This window comes from Rhipicephalus microplus, chromosome 6, assembly GCF_043290135.1.
Source record: "Rhipicephalus microplus isolate Deutch F79 chromosome 6, USDA_Rmic, whole genome shotgun sequence".
In the NCBI taxonomy this organism is placed as follows: Eukaryota; Metazoa; Arthropoda; class Arachnida; order Ixodida; family Ixodidae; genus Rhipicephalus; species Rhipicephalus microplus.
In genome coordinates this window covers 202374221-202393049 of record NC_134705.1, presented here as the reverse complement: position 1 = coordinate 202393049, position 18829 = coordinate 202374221, and the positions used below count along the sequence as shown (strand labels likewise).

Below are 18829 nucleotides of genomic sequence, written 5' to 3'. Positions count from 1 at the left end.
ATACCTATTGTAGTTCCACAGTGCCCTATTTTTCATTACAGCTGCATTCCTGGTGCCCTTAGTCACTACGTGTCTTTCGTGCTTCCTTAGATACTCAGCCCCGTTATTTATCCACATGCCCAAATATTTGTACAGTAAAAGCTCGTTTATCCGGACCTCATTAACTCGGAAATTTGGTTAACTTAGACTCGCGGCGCGGTCCCAGCAAAACTGTGTATACTTCAATGAGGTCAAATGCTCATTAATTCGGTGGGATTTAGCCGCACACTGGTTATCTCGGACAACTTCGGAGAAGGTTATCGGGACTCCGGAGTCGCGCGATCTCGGCGGCTTGGAGGCTCAAGCACCGCTTGCCGTAACCGACGACAGAACCGGAGTTTTGGAGAAACCGAAACTGAGCGAACTGCAGCAGAAGATGACGATGATGATAGTGAATGAGGGGGAAGTGGCTAGGTGGCGCTAGTCACCACCCGGCGGAAGCGCTTGGGCCACCGGCGCATCAATTGTCTACTAACAGCTGCTCACTACGCCCATGCTACGCCTACTGGTGTAATATACTTCGTGTCTTGGTTCTTTGTGTTGTGACTTCGCGTGTTGCGGCTGTATTTGTGCGCGTTGTCGCCGTTGTCTCGCTTCATGGTGATCGTCACAGGAGTTAAGCGGCCACAGCAGCCAGCAAATGATCTTGAAAAAAAGGTTATGATATTGAAAGAAGTGATGAGCTGACGCGACGTCGCCGCACCGTGCAGGAGGCCGCCGAAGCCCTCGCTGTCCTCAAGGAGTTCTCTGCGTTTGTTCTCGCGACAGTGACCGTGCGCACCACCACCTGATGAAATTAAATAAGATCGTTCTGTCAGAAATTCCGACGGCGAGGCAGGCAAAAATAACGCACTTTTTCAAGAAATAAAGGTTTGTCTGTGCCGTGTACAATTCCTTTTAGTTCTCATGGTCCGTTCGATAATTCGGAATTCGGTTAACTCGGACATTTTCTCTTTTCCCGTGAGATCCGAGTTAACGAGCTTTTACTCTATTTATCCACTATTTCTAACGTGACTTCCTGTATCTTATGCTCATTGCCTCTGTTATCATTAAAAATCATGAGTGCCGATTTTTCCCTGCTGAACTTCAAGTTTAACCTATCTTTCTCATTGCCACAGATGTCTGTCAATTTCTGCAGATTTTCCTTGTTGTCGGCTATTATTACTATATCACCTGCATACATCAATGCTGGCAATGACTGTTCAATGTGCTTTCCTTGCTCGGCAAATGGGAGGCTGAATCCGAATCGACTCCCCTCTAATTTTGCTTCTAGTCCCTGGAGATACAGCATAAATAACAAAGGTGACAAGGGACATCCCTGTCGAAGCCCGCGTTGTATCTCTATAGGTTCAGATAGCTGTTCTTTCCATTTGATAACTACCTTGTTACTTTTATAGATATCGTTTAGAAGATTAGTTTTATAGATATCCTTTAGAAGATTAGTTATTCGCGACAGGTGAGAAGGCCGTAAGGGAAGAAGCGCTCGCAGGTGCACTCTAGCCCGGCTGTGGCAAACTACGAATAATCTGCCAGACATGCGTGCACGATAAAGTGTAAATTACTTTACGGGGAGTGGGTGATAGCAACCTTACGCTTTGGAGGTTTAACTGAAGAATTATCTACTACTTAGTGGCACTAAAGTGACCAAATTTGTTTAATGTGTGCTGGTTTGGTTATGGTTTATTGTCAAATTGTACAAAACAATTATTGCGACTATTTTTGTACTTTTGTAAAAATTACATCTTAGGTTTGATACCACTGGTGCTTGCAGTCATAAGTGTTCCATTACATTTTCCACTTCTGTCGTGTGCAAGCGACCTTGTCAGTGGGACTAGTCTGGTATAAATGGGGGGGTAAAATGGAAAATGGCATGACTAATTTGACAATCTTACAAAATTTGGTCATGGCAATAAAGAGGACCACTAGGGAGTGTTTTCGGAGTTAAATTACATGCCCAGTAGAAAAACAAAGCAAGAGAGTACAAAATTTGGTCATGGCAATAAAGAGGACCACTAGGGAGTGTTTTCGGAGTTAAATTACATGCCCAGTAGAAAAACAAAGCAAGAGAGTGTGAACCCAGATAACATTGGTGAGCCCCTCATATCCTATCATGAAATTGCTCAGCACTATCGCCTCGCTTGTCAAACAAAACCACCGCCGCATCCCAAACTCACGAAACCACTAGAAATCACATGGCGCCGCCTCCAAACAAACTTGTTCCCGTGCCCGCGAGTTTACGCACACATTTACACCAATCTGTTCAGTCCGCATTGCTCAAAATGTAGCTCCATCGCCTCCCTCTCTCATATACCATGGGGCTGCAGCGAGGATCCACCCTTGCCTGATCTCCTGACCACTCCTTACTTCGAGGCATGGAAAAGTCTACTCCGCGAATATGAGCCTAGGAGTACAGCTCTAGGCCATACAGCGAGCTGAGGACATTGCAGCCAGGCACGGCTTGACCGCCTTTCCTCTGTGCATTTTTTTGACATAAATAAAATTGTTTCTTTCTCTCTCTGCCACAAAGCCCCAATTCAAGGTGACATGAACATAATACGCTTGCATCGATTCATCATTTTTTAAGTTAATAAAAAAACTTATTATACTGGCTTATATACTCTAAGTGTAGAACATTTTATCATGTAACATATTTTACTGGTTATCACTTGCATTGTAACGAAAGGGAAATCTTGCTACTATTTAAAGCTGCTTCTTTTTTTCTTAAAACCAAGAAGGATGACACTTGTATATGCTTTGTCTCAATTGTGCAGGTTAGTTGAGTCATGTTAGATATGCTCATCTTTCTATATGTTTTACGATAAGAATGTTCAAATTCGATCTGACAAAATTGCTATTCGCTTCAAACAACCTAAAATTTACTCTTCGCGCATGTCTACATGAAACAGTTGCCACAGCACTCTCTATGGTCTGCCATGCAGGAGGCCCGATGTGCGAAAGGGGACCAATGAGGAAGACGCTTGGTGCACCTGAGTACTTGAAGAGACGCAGGTACGACCGACGCAAGTCTGAAAGCAGCCTTCAGAGAGCCCTGCAGTTGTCACGAGGTGAGAATGGGTCCAGGTTTTCTCGCAGAGAGCTCTAGCGTCTGCAGTATGGTAGCATGACACTTCCAGTGGGAAAAACAAAAAACAAGAACAAATGGGAAATGATGGTGGCAGCAGCACTACAAGTGGGATAAAGAATGATTGGAAGGGAAGCTTGCCACAAAAAAGTCTCACACGGGTTGTTTGCTTGAGCTAATGTTTCTACAAGTGACTTGTCTTCTTCAAAGCTAGAGCTTGGAGAATACAGGTCCTTCAAGTCTATTCACTTATCGAAACGTCAACTCGGGCATATAAACACTACATATCTTTTCACAGTGAGACCAAGAGCTATTCAAGCTGCTTAGAAAAGTGACAAATGAAGGTGATAGTTGTGCATCCCACTGATTAAAAAACATAGTTTGAATGCCACTTTTTAGACCAAACAACAATTTTTAAGCCCTGCTTACAATGTAAGCAAAGCCAGGTAAAAACTATTTTCATTCAGCTTCTTCCTTTCAGTCTGCTCTTGTGCGAATATTTGAATGCTTTGAATATTCTGATCAAATTTAAATCGATAGTTTTGAATTATCGAAATGAACGAATGAACGAAATGAACGAATTGTTGCATATTAAGTCAGAATGTGACATCCTGTAAAGGTGATTTCACAGCAGTGGAGTGGTGCTAAACCATGAAAGCACTTTTGCAGGTAGATATTAGTTCGCATGTAACCTTTTTGGAAAAGTGGTTTCGCTGCTGTGAAGTGGTGCTAAGCTGTGAAAACATATATCCAAGAGAAATTTACACTGTCGCCAAGTGCCAATCGGGTTAAATGAGGATATTAGCCACATATTCATTCATTTTTTTAAGTTTAAGGACATGTTGTGCTGACGTATATGCTCCAAGCATAGCAAATTTTTAAAAGTAACATATTTTACAGGCTATCACTGGCATTCTGTCGATAGTCAAATCCTGCTACTATTCAAAGTTGTTTTCATTTCCTTTGATGCAAAAAAATGACATTTGCAATGTCCTTGTTTCAGTTTCTTTTAAATATTGTGAAGGTTAGTTAGGATGACAAATATACCCATTTTCTTTCATAATATGCGATATATATAACTCAATAGTCAATTTCACACCAAAATTATAACCACACAAATGAAGGAAGCACATATACAAGATGTCCTGTATATAGGTTTTTTTTTTTTTTTCATTTCTGTGATTGTGGTTTTGATGCGAAATTGACTATTGAATTCAGACATGCACCAGCTAGCCCAACAGTGAGTTCTACTAGCAATATACAGTCGAATCTCATTAATTCAAACATGCTTAATTAGAAGTTTCGGTTAATTAGAACTGACGCTGTGGTCCCGTCAAAGCTATGTGTATTCCAATGGACGAAAATGCCCTGTAATTCGAACGCGCAAGCACTTGAGTCAGTTAATTTGAACATACTGTGCTCCGAAAATGCTCTCAGCACCACACCATGGTAGAACCTCCGACACCTCAACGCTGCATGCAAGGAAGAAAAAAAAAAAACAGAAAAGGCTGCGGCAGAATGTTTGCTCTCTCTCAAATTCCGATCTGCGACGCGCCTGTGCCACGCTTTCCCTTTCCCATCTTTTCCATGTAGAGACCCTTCTTTCAATGCCGCGTGCAAAGAGCAAAAAAAAAAATCTTCACTTAGTGTTGGTTCTCTACCAAATGCCGATCTGCCCTCTTTCTCATCATGTGCTGACCACGCTGCGGCTGCGGCGCAGAGGGTAGCAGCGGGTGTTGTCGTTTTTAGAAAGTGTCGGCGCTGGACATTGCCGCATGCAACTTCTCTTGCCAGGAGAATGCTGAAGCCGAAGTAGAAATGCTTTCCAAGCTGCGTGCGAAATTGATTGATTCGCTGCAAGGCAAACGTGCATCAATTACTTCAATTAATTATGGATGTCTTGTGATTTGTGAATAAATGTAAGTCTTCTGATACTTCCCTCTCGTGTGTTAGCTCAATGCACATGTGCCACTGCATGGTGGGCTCTCTGTTCATTTAGCTTTCATTCATTCGAACTTCTTTTAATTCGAACAAATTTACAGTCCTCTTCGAGTTCGAATTATCGAGATTCGACTGTATAAAGTATTCGAATTCGCTTCGAACCTAAAAATCACTGTTTGCACAAGCTTATTTCAGTCATATTGGCTGTCTGAAGCATGTTTCATTTGTCAGAAAGGAACGATTTCGTTCATTTTGCTGGTGTTTCAGCCAGACAATTAAATCAGGACAGCGTACATCAGCATATGAAAATAATGAGCCAGCACAAAAAAAAGATTATTATTGGTATAAAAGAAAACGTGGAGTAACTGGTCTGCTTTATGGAACAACTTATATTCATGACTTTGATAAGAGTCCTTGTTTTGCAGTACTCGCTATTTTGACAAATCATTCTTGATCATATGTCCACTGGCATTTTCTTGGAGCTTCTATGACTGTCCAGCACAGCGTGATACCGGTTTCTTGTCTCCTTGCAGGGTCAAGAAAGGTGAGGCCAACTGCATTCGCCAGGGCTCATCTTGCTCAGATGCATTTTGGGAGTTCCTCTGATCTCTTCATCACATTTGTTGTGGGGTCCCCCCCCCCCGCTTTTTTGTTTGTGTTTTCCTAGTGTCAGCTAAGCAACAAATCTGAGGTAAGCAAGGATCTGCTCAGCAATGCTGGGTAACATGGGGCACAGTATTGAAGGTAAACAGTAAGATTGGTTATAAAGCTCTATATTGAAGCAAAAACATCAGTAATGACATGCTTGCTTGTGTTTGCCTAAACTTGTTAAGGACAAGCATTGCACTTGCTATGACAGAAAGTTGAGCTAGGTAGTTGGTGTGGATTTGTGATTAAAAAAGGTATAGGTGTGCATACACTGACGTGTCCGAATCTCGATGCACTGCATGTCGATATTGTCACGGGGGTCGTGGCGTTGACGAAGAGAGCAGACTTCATGTTGAAGATGAAACTGTTTATTTGGGCAGAACTTGTGGCCACAGAAAAGGAAAGTCAGATTACAGCAATACACTGGCACTTTTAGTGGCGAACAGAGCGTGGGTCGTTGAGCAAGTAGCAAGTGGTTAAGCGCGTCGGCATTTATAAACGTGCCGTCAAATATTCTAGCGTTATCACTAGCAGCCACGTAGGTTTAGGTTCCAGAATAATTTTTAATGCTCGCGAAGTTGGCGTAATTTTAACAAAATAATCTACTGCAATCCCGAAGCTTCTTGAACAATGCAGGCGCAGTTTGCGGTAAAAAAGTCACTGACAGTGAAAGGGGGCGATGACATTACTTAGAATGTGGCAATATTGTCTGTCTGGTTTTTTAACAAACTACTGATCTTGGAGGGCCAAATCAACATAATAGAATCTTGTTAGTCCACCTCTCATTCGAGCCAAGTGGCGCGATCCAGCCATGCTACTTGCGTTGAAAAGTTTGTTAGCTCGAACAATGACTGGGTTAGCCACATATTATTGAAACTGTGCACTGCCCTGGCTAAACTTCTATTACTGTTCAGTTAGGGAACACACGGCACGTCATACTTGCTACTATGATCATTGTTACTGCACTTTTAATGCACGGCAGCCAGGTTCAGAGGGCAATAATAAACACCTTGAATTTGTGGCAACGTGGTGGAGGCAAAGGGAAAACCAGTGATGATAGTGCCATCGTCAGCAGAATTCTCAGTGCCATATCTCCTTCAGGCGCCACATGTACAATTGCACACACGAAGTTCAGAGGCATGTCACCTACCGCATGTTTCTTGAGTGGGACAACTAGCGGTCATTTGACTTATTGCACTGTGTATTGCCGCAAAAGATCACTTTGCTGGAAACACTACCATGTCTGACGATCTTTCAACACGCCACGTACCAGGTTCAACGTCATAAGTATTTATTTTATTTGCTGGGAACGAGCACAAAAAAAAAACGTTCATGCATTTGGAGCCTATTATGTTTTTTTTTTTGTGCAGAGATGGAAGCTGACTGATTGCCAAATAAATACATATTTAATTATGTGCTAACATGATTTACTGAGACTCTCAAAACAACACGTTCCTTGATATTTTTTCTTGGAATTTAATACTGAGTGTTTTGGAACCATGTCGTGCAAGTATGATGCATTTGCAGCCAGCGCATCATGGTAATTGGCGCCTGAAGGGGATGTGCAGTTGAGCCTCGACAGAACAATTGCCTCATAAAAGGTTACAGTGAGCAAGGGACACGTATAACTCAGCATGCTCGCATAGCATCCTCTACCGTCACTTTTGACGTCAATAAAATGAAGCTGTGTTTGGTGCATAAATCATGTCTTGCAGGCTCGCCTCACCAAGTCGTGTTCCTGTCAGCCGGTTTCATGCCAGAGAATCAACGCGCCGAACCCTGCAGAGTTTCACTACAGTCCAGAGGTGTGTATACTGACAGTTGGTGACACATGCATTTCAAACTTTTCAAAGAAAAAAAAAATTAAGCTCATATCAACCCTGACTCAAAGGCAAAAGCCATCTGCCTCTTCTTCTCAGTTGACTCTATTGTCAGGCATTAGGATAGCAAACCTTTCAGTACATTTACTTACAAGCTTTGTTTGTGACAACGCATGTGCTCCTACTCTACTTTTTGGAGCCTTCTCGATAAACGTTAGTTGTAATTAAAGTCTTGTCAATTGAAGTTCTGATTGGTCCTGTCAATTATGTTTCTTCCTGTAGTGCGGTTTGTATTGCTCAGTGATTTCACGATGAGTAAACTTTGGCTCATGTAATACTTCACTCTACTTAACAGATTCGAAAAGTAAAATTTTATGGTGGGAGATCTGTGATGCAAGTCCAATGGTAACATCATTCTGTGGTAACATTAAGAAGTGTTCTGGGCTGATAGCACTGTACAACATGTTGCCAAAAAGCAAGAAGTGTAGGATGTGTATACCTGATACACATCCTACACTTGGATGGTTCTGCGGCTGCAGAACCATTTACAACATAATTGGTTTAGATTGGATAACCTGATAATAACCATTTAAGTGAACTGTTACTAAGTTTTATTTCTCAGCACTAAATTGAAATTGAACCGCTTTGAACCCTAACTGATCCATATGTTTTTCATTTTGGCATGCTCTGCTATCAGGAAAAGTTTTTCATGCTACTCTTTATTGTGTGCCGGCACACTTGCTTGAAATTTTCTGAAAAACCAACTTGAAACACATGATAGGTTCTCGAATAATTGTTTTAGTATGGTGCATGTGGTTAAGCTTTAGGTGCATTCTGCATATCATGCTTCAAATAGCTGACCGGAGATCTGATTGTTTGACCTGTTGCCTGTGTTTTTAATGTTTCCTGTTGGTTAACTTGTTTTGGTTACTGCTGTTTCTTTTTTCTATGCTCCAGTATACCAAACCTGGTGTGACAATGACGACCAGTCAGAATTTCAGTCCAGGCTCACCCACGTCGTCGAGGCTTGACACCTCGTGTTATGCAGGAAAGCCAGAGGCAAGGGCAGATGAAAGGCTCGAATCGAGAAGTTCCAGTGAGGAGCCGTGGTTGCCCTGTAAGCAGTGTCCTAGAACTAGCGTGGACACCAGTGACACCGAAAACGAAGACGGTGCCTGCATGGTAGACGTACGTAGACTTCTCCGCTATAGGCCACCTGTGCGCTCGCCAAGCTATTGCACCAATGAATACCCGGGCGAATATGTCACTTTTGAATTTGCTAGTCAGCACATAAGCCAGCAGTCTTACGGCAGTACCTGCTGCGCTCCTGCTGATGCCGACTATACCGCAATCTGTGCGAGGCTCGGTGTCCATACTTCAACTCAATCTCCCGGCAAACCTGTTCACAGGAGCCACTCCTTCAGTGAGACAGTGCTTTCCGAGACAGTTTGCCCGGAGGAAAGCGAGATTCAGAACCCTCGACGACTCAGAAAGGAGAACAGTGTGCCAGAAGACTGGTTGAACAGTCTCGAGGAACACCTCCCTCCAAACGCTTGCAAGAGGTGCGGGTCACTTCCGCGCAGTTTCCGTCATGACGTCCCAAGCTCGCCTAGCGAGACAGGCTCTACCAAAACGCACCAGCTCATAGCTCGCATGGAGCGACTCCGACAGCAAGCCCCAGAGCAGCGCCCGTTCACTATAGCATCAGACCAGCCCTCCCGAGCAGACTTCGTTGACGGGCCAACCGGCTACATGCCGCAGGGAAACAGCCAGTTCAGCAGTCAGGAACTTAACTCTGTAGAAAATCTCACGGCCTCCGTGGTTCATCCCGAGCACAGAATATACCGCCGCGACGCTTTGCATGGGGGCTCTTGGCGAAGTACACTCTTAGGCCTGGGTACAAAGCTGACGCGTGGCTTGTGGTCACCTCACCCGAACGAAAGCCCCACACGCAGCAACGAAGGTCACCTGAGCCATGGATCGAGTCGAGACAGCGTTCGGAGCAATGATTCTCGGCAGCTTAATGTGATCGGCACGTTTGGCAGAGCTTGCGCAAGCGTTATAAGTTCCAAGACGAGGCATTTTCCACGGCTTTCAAGTGTGCACGGTGTGCAGGGCAATTCCTCAGCTGCAGCTCGAATCGCTCGGCAGCGAGAGCCCGATTATTGCATTCCACAGACCATTCTAGCCATACTGAGCAGAAACCAAAGTGCCACCGGCACTGATGGTTCGCAGCCAGAGGCCTACAGGAGTTCCGAGGCCAACAGGAGTCCCGAGGCCCCGTCGTCTATTCCGCACTCGGCCAGTGTTGTGCTGGACGACGACACAGACTCCGAGAACAGCGATTCCTCAGCAGACAGTTACTACGAGAGAAACTTTGAGGCCATCGAAGACATCCTGGCTGACGACATGTTTCGTGACTCAGCAATTTACAGCGATCCAGAGGAGGTCAGTGGCAGTGAACGTGACATTGCAGTGAAACAGGGTCGTAGGGCTGATAACGACAAGCTTCAAACTGCGGCGGAAAAACAGCCTGAGGATTGTAACCCAGTTGATCAGCAGCAAGTGCCCGCGTCATCCAGCTTGTGCCCATCATCCCCCGCCCCGGCACCAGTGACGTGTCGGCAGAAAGGCTGGGTTAAGCATATCGTTAACAAGTTCCAGGCAAATATGGCTTCTGACTCCTAGTCCCCATTCACGTGTGCCTATTTTGGATGTCCAATGCAACATGAACCAAGAAAAGTGCGTTCCGTGCTTCACTGCTTTAGTTATGTGCCCGACAGGTGTCCAGGATTTGAACTTCACTCGGAACGATGTCTGTGGTGCAACACACTGTCGGCAGCTCACTTTATTATAACCCCGTTCATGGGGGCACCAAGACAGTCACTTGCATCACATAGCAGCACATTGGACTGTGGTAGGTCATTACTTTGGGTCCAATTCATAATACTCTGCATAGCAGAATAATTTTCTCCACTCATAACTCGTGGATGTTGATGTGGCAAAGCTGCTCTACTGCATCGAGTAACTACATATGAACGACTTTTCTTTTGCTGCTTGCAAATTATTTTGAACAGCGATAACGTTAAATCGGACCTGATGAATGGTAATGCTCTATTGAGTCTCAATTAGGCATCGCTGGTAATATAGGTATTTGCTAACTTTTTTGTTGTTTGCACTTTGTATGTGCTAAAGGAGGGGCAAGTAATAAGTGTTCCTTTATTTTCTCATGTGCAGTTATTGAAACTCAGTAAGGATCATATTTTCTAGAGCCATTGTGTTTTGCCCAATGTCAAGTGTAAACTATCAGTTTTAGTTTGCTTTTATGTGGAGTTTTATAGTTAGAGTAGTCCAATATATAGTGTGAATTAGACAAGATTTTGTCATCCTTAGATTTGAAAGAATTGAATAGTATTTCCACATTTGGGGGCAAGACTGAGCAAGCAAAAGATAGTTGAAAAAAATACAGAGCTCCAGAAGTATGAACTAGAATAACTTTTATATGTAATGAAATTTGCAAAATATAGTGTAGCTAGAAATTGTACATTCAATAGAGACAGGCAAACATTAGGTCTCGCTAGTGATATGTTGTGTTCCTTAATACCAAGCAAAATGAAAATGGCCTGATTGTTAAAAAAAAGGTGTTATTGTGAAGAGAAATTGCATTGTCATGAACGCCTGGGCACAGTGCCTGACAATTGAGATGGGTTTGGTTGGCTGTATTGGTCTTGAAAAGTTAATAGATGATGCGAAAACCCTGCATTTAGCACTAGCAGAGCAATTTGAAGACTGCATCGCCCAGTTAGACACAAGAAAAAAAAAATGATCTGAAAATGGGTGTACTTTGTTTCATATTGAAATGCAACATGAGCATGCTTTTAATAATACTAGTTGATGGAAATTTATAGAAAAGAAAGGCAAATATATATCCTCATAAAAACACAAAAGCTATTACTGTATTTCTGTGATGATGTGAATCTTGTCGCACATTTGCCTATTTAAAACATTTTATCGCGGGTTGTGCGATCGAATCCTGGCTGAAGCAACGACATTTTCAATGGAGGCAAAAATGCTTGAGGTCCATGTGCCTAGATTTAGATGCACTCAAAAAAATCTAGGGTGGTCAAAATTCTGGAGCTCTCTATCCACTGTGGCGTCTCTCATAATCATATTGTGGTTTTGTGAAATTAAACCTCAGTAATGATTATTATTTTAAATGTTATGATACAGTCAAACCTCAATATAATGAAGTCATTCTTGCAACAAAAAAATTGATTAGGTTGGAAATTTTGTTCGGTCGATGTGAGCAAGTATCACCAGTAAAAATTTGTATTCGTTCAGAGGCTGTCCCTGGTGATGGCATTTTATTTATAACTACCTAGCGAGAATCACTGCGTAAAAGTTGCGCTGATTGTGTGGTTAAGAATGCAGGCATCTCTGGTGGAGACTGCACTCCAGGCAAAGCAACTGTGAAACGTGGTGTCCCGTTGTTTCTCGTGGCCCGTACCATTATCTAAATCTTGGATGCATCTATTAATGGCACCCAGCATTCACAGTCGTTTTAGGCGGTGCCCTTAAGAGCAAGGGTTAAAAAATAGTGATTGTCTCAGGGCATTGTAGTTGATGCTACCTTTGACGTAGTTTTATGAACATGGGCTTTATGTTTTGCTCATATGCCAAAAGTGCAGCCGATGCTTTTTTTTTTTTTTTAAGGGTAGCCTGCACATTGAAGGTGGCATCCAGAATTTTGCTCACTGCATATTAGTTGCCTTTGAGCTCAACCTGATCGTAAGAATTCTTGTTTGGTCTGTATTTTTCTTCCTTGGGCTCTCAGTCAAGCCCTATACACGCTAAATGATTTTGAGTTACTTTATAAATAGCTTGACACGTTGTGTGATGCTGTGTGACCAGAAAAATCTGTCGTTGCGCTGATTGGTCCAAGGCTGATTTTTGTTGCCAGGAAAAGCACATCATCTGTAGCAAGCTAATCAAAACACACAGTTACGAGAGATTGCAGGAGAATGCATGTAGAGCCGCACACGGCATGGAAATCGAATGTTGCCCGCTGCCCTGCGTAACAGCAGAGCTGAAACACTGCTGGCATTCCACCATTGTCATTGCAACCATGGCTGCACACAACGAGAGGCATGACGCATGTATGTGCACATGCATTTCTCCCTTTTTTTTTCTGGCCACACTACAGTGCGACTTGAAATAGTTGGCAGTCACAATGTGCACGTCATCACACAACGGAGAGCTTCAGTAGGAACACAGCTGCCTTGTCACTAATGCATCAAGCTTTACTCATGCTACAGAAAACTTCCCAGTGTGAGCGGGGCTTTATACTACCATTCAAGTCTTCAATTGCAACTGCTCGAGCATCGCAGGATGTAAGCTTTTCTAATTCTAGACACCACTTGCAGAGTCTACAGTAAACAAAAGCATGTTTTTTAGATTTGCTACATTACTCGGAACTAGTGTCAAAGAAAATTTTTGGAGTTGCTGCAAGCTGCCATTTTATGGCCTTCAAGATGGGCTTTTGGTACTTTGATGTGTGAACAGCTTTACGGCCTGGGCACTTAGAAACGCTAAAAGATGGGAAACACAGAAAAGTAAAACTAGACAAGACAAGTGTGGTAAAGGACGCAGTGGTGTTCTTTTGTGCAAGATTTGAATGCACGAAAAACAATTCGTTGCACAGAGGATGTTATCGAATCAAGGTTCATTACATGGAGGTTTGACCGAAGTTCTAAGTAATGGTGACATGCTCGAGCACAATTCCATTATAAATAAGCCTGTCTCAGTCAGTGCCCTTGGTAATATATTTCTTACTGCAAAAAGAATACCTTTTATCAACTGCAACTTGTATATTTGAATGTTCGCAGAATATGTCAACATGCTTTTATGACTAGTGCCATAAAGTCATTGGGGCCAACTGAAAAATGTGATAGTGCCTGGCAGCAGCAGAATATTGCTTGAAAATTTCTAGAATGAATATGGAATTGATATCAAGAGCCATTATAAACATTAGTACGTACAAGATTTTATAACTGACTGTTTGGAAAACTATGTTGTGGCATCTAGCTTCGTGAAAGGTCACTAGTTGTCCCTTTTAAACTAATGTTCACAAATGTTTTCACTACCATTTGTTGATAGAGATGCTATTTCAGTTGACAAATCGGATCACTATTTGATGAAGTTCTTAGATTGAAAGTCTGCTCTACCCAGCCACATGGATTAAATACATTGTAGATGAAACATAACTTTTTTTAAAATCAGTTACTAGCAATGATATCAAATAAAAGAGCACTTTGGACAGGACAGCTTGAAGCGATGACAGGAATTTGCCCTGTACAAAGCACTTCCCTTTGATAATGTACAAGCCAGCTATGACTAGCAATGTTTTTGCATTCCCTGTGCTACTGACTTTTAAAAGTGGCAGGAGGTGAAGCTTCATATCGAGGAACACAGGCAACATTAATAGACAACAGACTCACTACACCTTCTTTGTGACAAGCACTTTTTACAGAACATAATCACCATGCCCATCATTGTGGGCATTAGTAGTAATATATGTCAAGTGCCAACATTTAGAATATTTGTATATTCATGGGCTGTTCTCTCCCAAGGTGCTGCTCTTGTAAATATCTTCTCTCATACAATGCAACTGAATACAAATCACAAAAGCATTGCAGTATCCTCAACTCTGGATTCTGCCCCTTGTTATGCTCTTTAGCTGGCTAAATGAAAATCGACCACAAGTTTTTCAATTTGCGCAAGCTTGTGTGTGATGAGGGGGAATAATCGAGCGTAAACTAGATACGGTTTGTTTACTAAGAAAAAGTTGCAGCAGAAGCTCATTTGTGCACATGTCTTTCTTCCTAAAACAGAATTGAACATCCATTAAGACAGGACATAGTGAAGATGGCATATTTGTATGCCTTTGAAAAACCATTAATATCCGAAGGTTAATGGCACCTGCCAAAAGATAACTGGTGTGCATTTTTATTTTCAGCGTCATGGGACAGCTATGAATGAGTCACAGTTGTGCTTTCAGAGTTAGTGCGACCATCTGATACTCATTATTGCAGGTATGCGAGCCATGCATGGGTGTGGAAGGAACAAAATGTGTCCCAGTGGCGGCTTTCCAATCATAGTGTGCTTTTTTGCATGACACCACAGTACTGTGACGAAAGTATGTTAAAATAAATTTCACAGGCGCAGCAAATTGAGGGAAGACAGTCTTGTTTTTATTCTTGCTCACTCAGCATGGAATCATTAGTCCGCGCATGTTGTTGTGCAGACAACCTAACAGTATGAATAAACAAAATTAATGTGATGGTCTTAAAATGCAGTCTTAAATTAAGCGCTCTTAAAATGCATTGGAAATATATGGGACCAGCTAAATGTTTAAAATTTGTTGGAATTAATTGAAAGTGAATTGTTAGAGTTTGAATTATCATGAGACCATTGCACCATGAACTTATGATCATGTAAAACGGTACTGAAGAAGTTTATTATCGTGGCATGAAGGCATTCACAACCTTTTCGCCCGTCTCGTTTATGGCTGCAGGGTGGCTGCATGACCGTCGTCCTTTCACTCATGAGGTAGATTGTCAAAGTAGAAGCAAGCTACGGAATGCATAGAATGAAATCGAAATTCTTAATTTTTTTTAAAGCAAGGGCTCAAGCTTGTGAGAAAAACATTGAGCTGCTGTACCTCTGCGCAGTGACAAATGTAGATGTACATACTAACGGACCCAAACAGGACAATTTAGAGCTAGGTAGCTCATATACTTTCACTTCTGTTGTCTTCAGTTCGGGTTATAGTAGTGCAATTTCAACTTCAACATGTAGATCAGAGTCAATTTTATGTTTAGAGACTGGATTAGTCTCGACATGACGAGGTTATTTCGAGCAATTGCCCATATCAGCCGTTAAGACTAAAATTTGATGTCTTGTTTGAATCCATAAGTAGTGCACACTTAACACCATATATATTTAGTCCGTTCATGAATCGAACAATTATAACATTTTGTTCCTTGCAAAAGTACGCCACTGTACTACATTTGTATACTTCAAACTTCTATTGATCTCCAGCTGAAGCAAAATCAAATGCTAAACCGCATTGTGTGACTTGAAGCGCACTTTTAGCTAGCATATGATTACTACGTGCATTATTGGGAATATTCTTGACAACAAAGAGCCACTGTTTTGCTGAAAGCTGTCAAACACAGCACTGAATTTGAAAGCCAGCTGCAGAGAAAATGCGATAAAACATGGATGGCTAGTGTTTCAGAGATTTTCACTGCCAAATTTATTGCCAGCTTCATCCTAACAAAGGCATGTATTGTGTTAAAGAATGGTAATCGCCAAGGCAGCTAGTCAGCATGCAGTGGAGCACAATACCTAAAGCCCCTCCTTGTTGAAAGGGAACCAAGTACACAAAATACACTGCTGCTCAACGTGTGCATGCTACGAGAAGGTATAGATATAAAATATGTAATAGACATGCTTTTATACATTCAGGCATTTTTTCAGATTTCATATTATTAATACCGTACCTTGAGTTGTTTTGCCAAGTTTGGAATATCCACTTTTGAATGTACTTAGTCTAGCTGAGGCATTTAAGAACGGTGGGAGAGAGATAAATGGCAATGGATATGGTGCCAAGGGAGGCAAAACATGCAAAGAAATAAGCTTTTTTTATTATTATAACACACACGTGTTGTGAGCACAATGAAGAGGAAGTGAAAAAAAAAAAAAACTAAGAAACGAAAGGATGGAAATACGGAATTATCAACGCACATTATATCAAGACTGATTGTTTGCCTTGTTGGTACTTGCTTAATGGCATACTTTAGCTGCAAAATATCACAAACACAGAGTGAAGAAACGCACAATGACAAGCAGCCGCCTGTCCTTCTCGTCGTGTCTTTCTTCACTCTTGTGTTTGTGATATTTTGCGGCTAAAGTATGTCATTAATGCAGTGCATGTTTGTTTGACATAAAATTGATAAGTAAAGGTCTTGATTAAACAATTCTAACCAACCTTATTTTCACAAATATTTTGCACAAGAAAAGAACTGAACAAGTAGCGGAAGGCTGGTTAATTAGTACATGTCTCAAAGAAGAGACGAAAACACGTAGACAAATTCCAGTGCTCGTGTTTTTTCTTCGTCCCGTGCTTGTACTGTCAATTCGTTTTTAGAAAAATAACAAGTGTGACAGCAAACAAAAAGAGCATGTGTGGAAACAGTACATATTTTTTGTATGACACTGAATACTGATCTCAATCTACTTTTGCTGCAAAATGTACAAAAAGCAGTTAATTAAGCAGGCAAATATTTTAAATATTGCAATGCACAAAGAAACTTGTTATATGCCATGGGCACAGATTTGTCAGTAGCTGCTATGTGTAAAGGTTCCTACTTGTAAGCCACTGCGAGTGCTTTTTCCTAAGGTGTCCCTGCGACACTGAAAAGTGTGTTAAAGTATGTGCAACTGCCTTTTGTATGCTACAAATTGATAACATGCCTTAGTGGCCTGTTTAAATGAGTGTGTTGGTTGAGCTCGTTGCATGACAGAATACTCTGGATTATGACGCCTTCGTTTCGCACTGTCGTCAATCAAGCAAGCTCTCCGTGCTCCTCTACTAAAAAGTCACTTTGAGAATGACAGAAGTGGTCCTTGCACTTGTTTTAAAGGGACACCAAAGGCAAATATTAAGTCATCGTTGATGGCTGAAACAGCGATTCAGAAACCTTGTAGTGCTACTTTTGTGTCAAGTAAATGCTTTTTCAAAAATAAAGTCATGTTTAGTGGTCTACACAGCGTTAGCACACTTCATGTCACTAGCCTGAAATTGGGCCTCTCTAACATAGCACTTGCCTTGCCTGACGATTGTCTCGACATTTCGTGATGCTTTGTGTACCCAGTCATAGACACGTTTGCATTGGCTGTAGTACTGAAGGAAAAAAAAATGATTAAAAAGGCAACTAATTTGCCAGAACGTTGCTTCAACACATTCACGCCAGAAGCAGAATGCCCAATGTTTCTGTAATACAAATTTTGTGCTTGCTTAGTTAAAGTGGGCTGTGCTAGATGGCACCACATATCCAGCCTAACCAGTCGAAAACCGAGGTTCCGAACCAATCGTGCCATCCCCCTGGCAATGCCAAAAGGTTATTTTTTTCTATGAATCAACAAATAGAGAAGCAGCATTTTATAATGTGCAATGTGTAGAAGGTTCTTGTTTTTTCATCGCAACTGGTTTGATTACTAGCGGTTACTTGTAATCAGACCCTTATATTATGGGATAATTTTAAAATGTCCCACTCGTAGCATGTGTGGTGTTGTACATTTACCTCAATTTCTCAATGAAGCACCACTGTTGATAATAATTATGTTTAGACATTCTCATTGATCTCCCACTACAACCTAAATTGTCATTTTCTTTTAGTGTCCCTTCAACACCTCTTATCGAGTGGCTACTTGAGGACTCCGAAATGTTACTCCTTAGCATTGCACGTTGTGAGAAGCATCAATAAGTGCAAATTCACGCAAGCAGAAAAGTTCTGGAAAAATTGGTATGCTGTGTAAAGGAAATTGCAATAGGTGCTTGCAGAGCTCGCATTTCAGGGTGTTAATACAGTTTAATGCGACATTTGCGACCGGCAATAATGTCAGCAAATACTATGAGTTGTGTACCATATACAGTGATGCCAGAAAACGGTTGCAGCTGCACCTTTGCTTTTGGTGTAGCTGTACCTAGCTTATTCGAAGCATAAAAGCATGAACCAACACAGTTTATTTCGCAGTCTGTACCCCGTTTCCTTCTTTGCAGGATATTTGCGGCTTTCGTAGAAAATAAAACAGCAGAAGGGAATGGCTCCCTACGGCATTACCATCAGGCCATGACTTTAAGACTGTCATTTCGAGAGGACATGAGAGATGCCATAGTGAGCTCTTCATTACAGTGCAACCAAATCTGTCTTGTATTTCTAAAACATCAGAGTGAGTGATTGCCTATCATGGTCCGCACTTCAGGGAGGTCTTGTAAACATGACAGCATTTTCCTGCTGGTCAAACCACATTGCCAGCACAAGTGAGCACAGTGTTAGAACATTTGCCTTTTCCTTGGGATCAAATCGCGATGGCCGCTTACATTGCGTGCACCTGTTACACTGCCATGTGTCTGTTGCAAAGAGGCTTTACACTGTCATGTGTCTGTTGCAAACAGGCTTTTCCTGTGAGTCAAAGTGTGTGCGTCATTAAAAAAACTTGCGAAGAAACAAAA

General features: G+C 42.0%; 1 protein-coding gene across 1 annotated transcript in view; it reads left to right on the top strand.

Moving 5' to 3' along the window:
- Positions 1–18829, top strand: part of LOC142766126 (uncharacterized) — a 46569-nt gene extending 27740 nt beyond the window's left edge. Inside the window, exons 12-15 of the mRNA XM_075867977.1 lie at positions 2979–3104; positions 5596–5713; positions 7395–7515; positions 8488–18829. Of these exons, the coding sequence (XP_075724092.1) occupies positions 2979–3104; positions 5596–5713; positions 7395–7515; positions 8488–10218 (2096 nt within the window). The 3' untranslated portion in view covers positions 10219–18829. The remainder of the gene's footprint in view (positions 1–2978; positions 3105–5595; positions 5714–7394; positions 7516–8487) is intronic.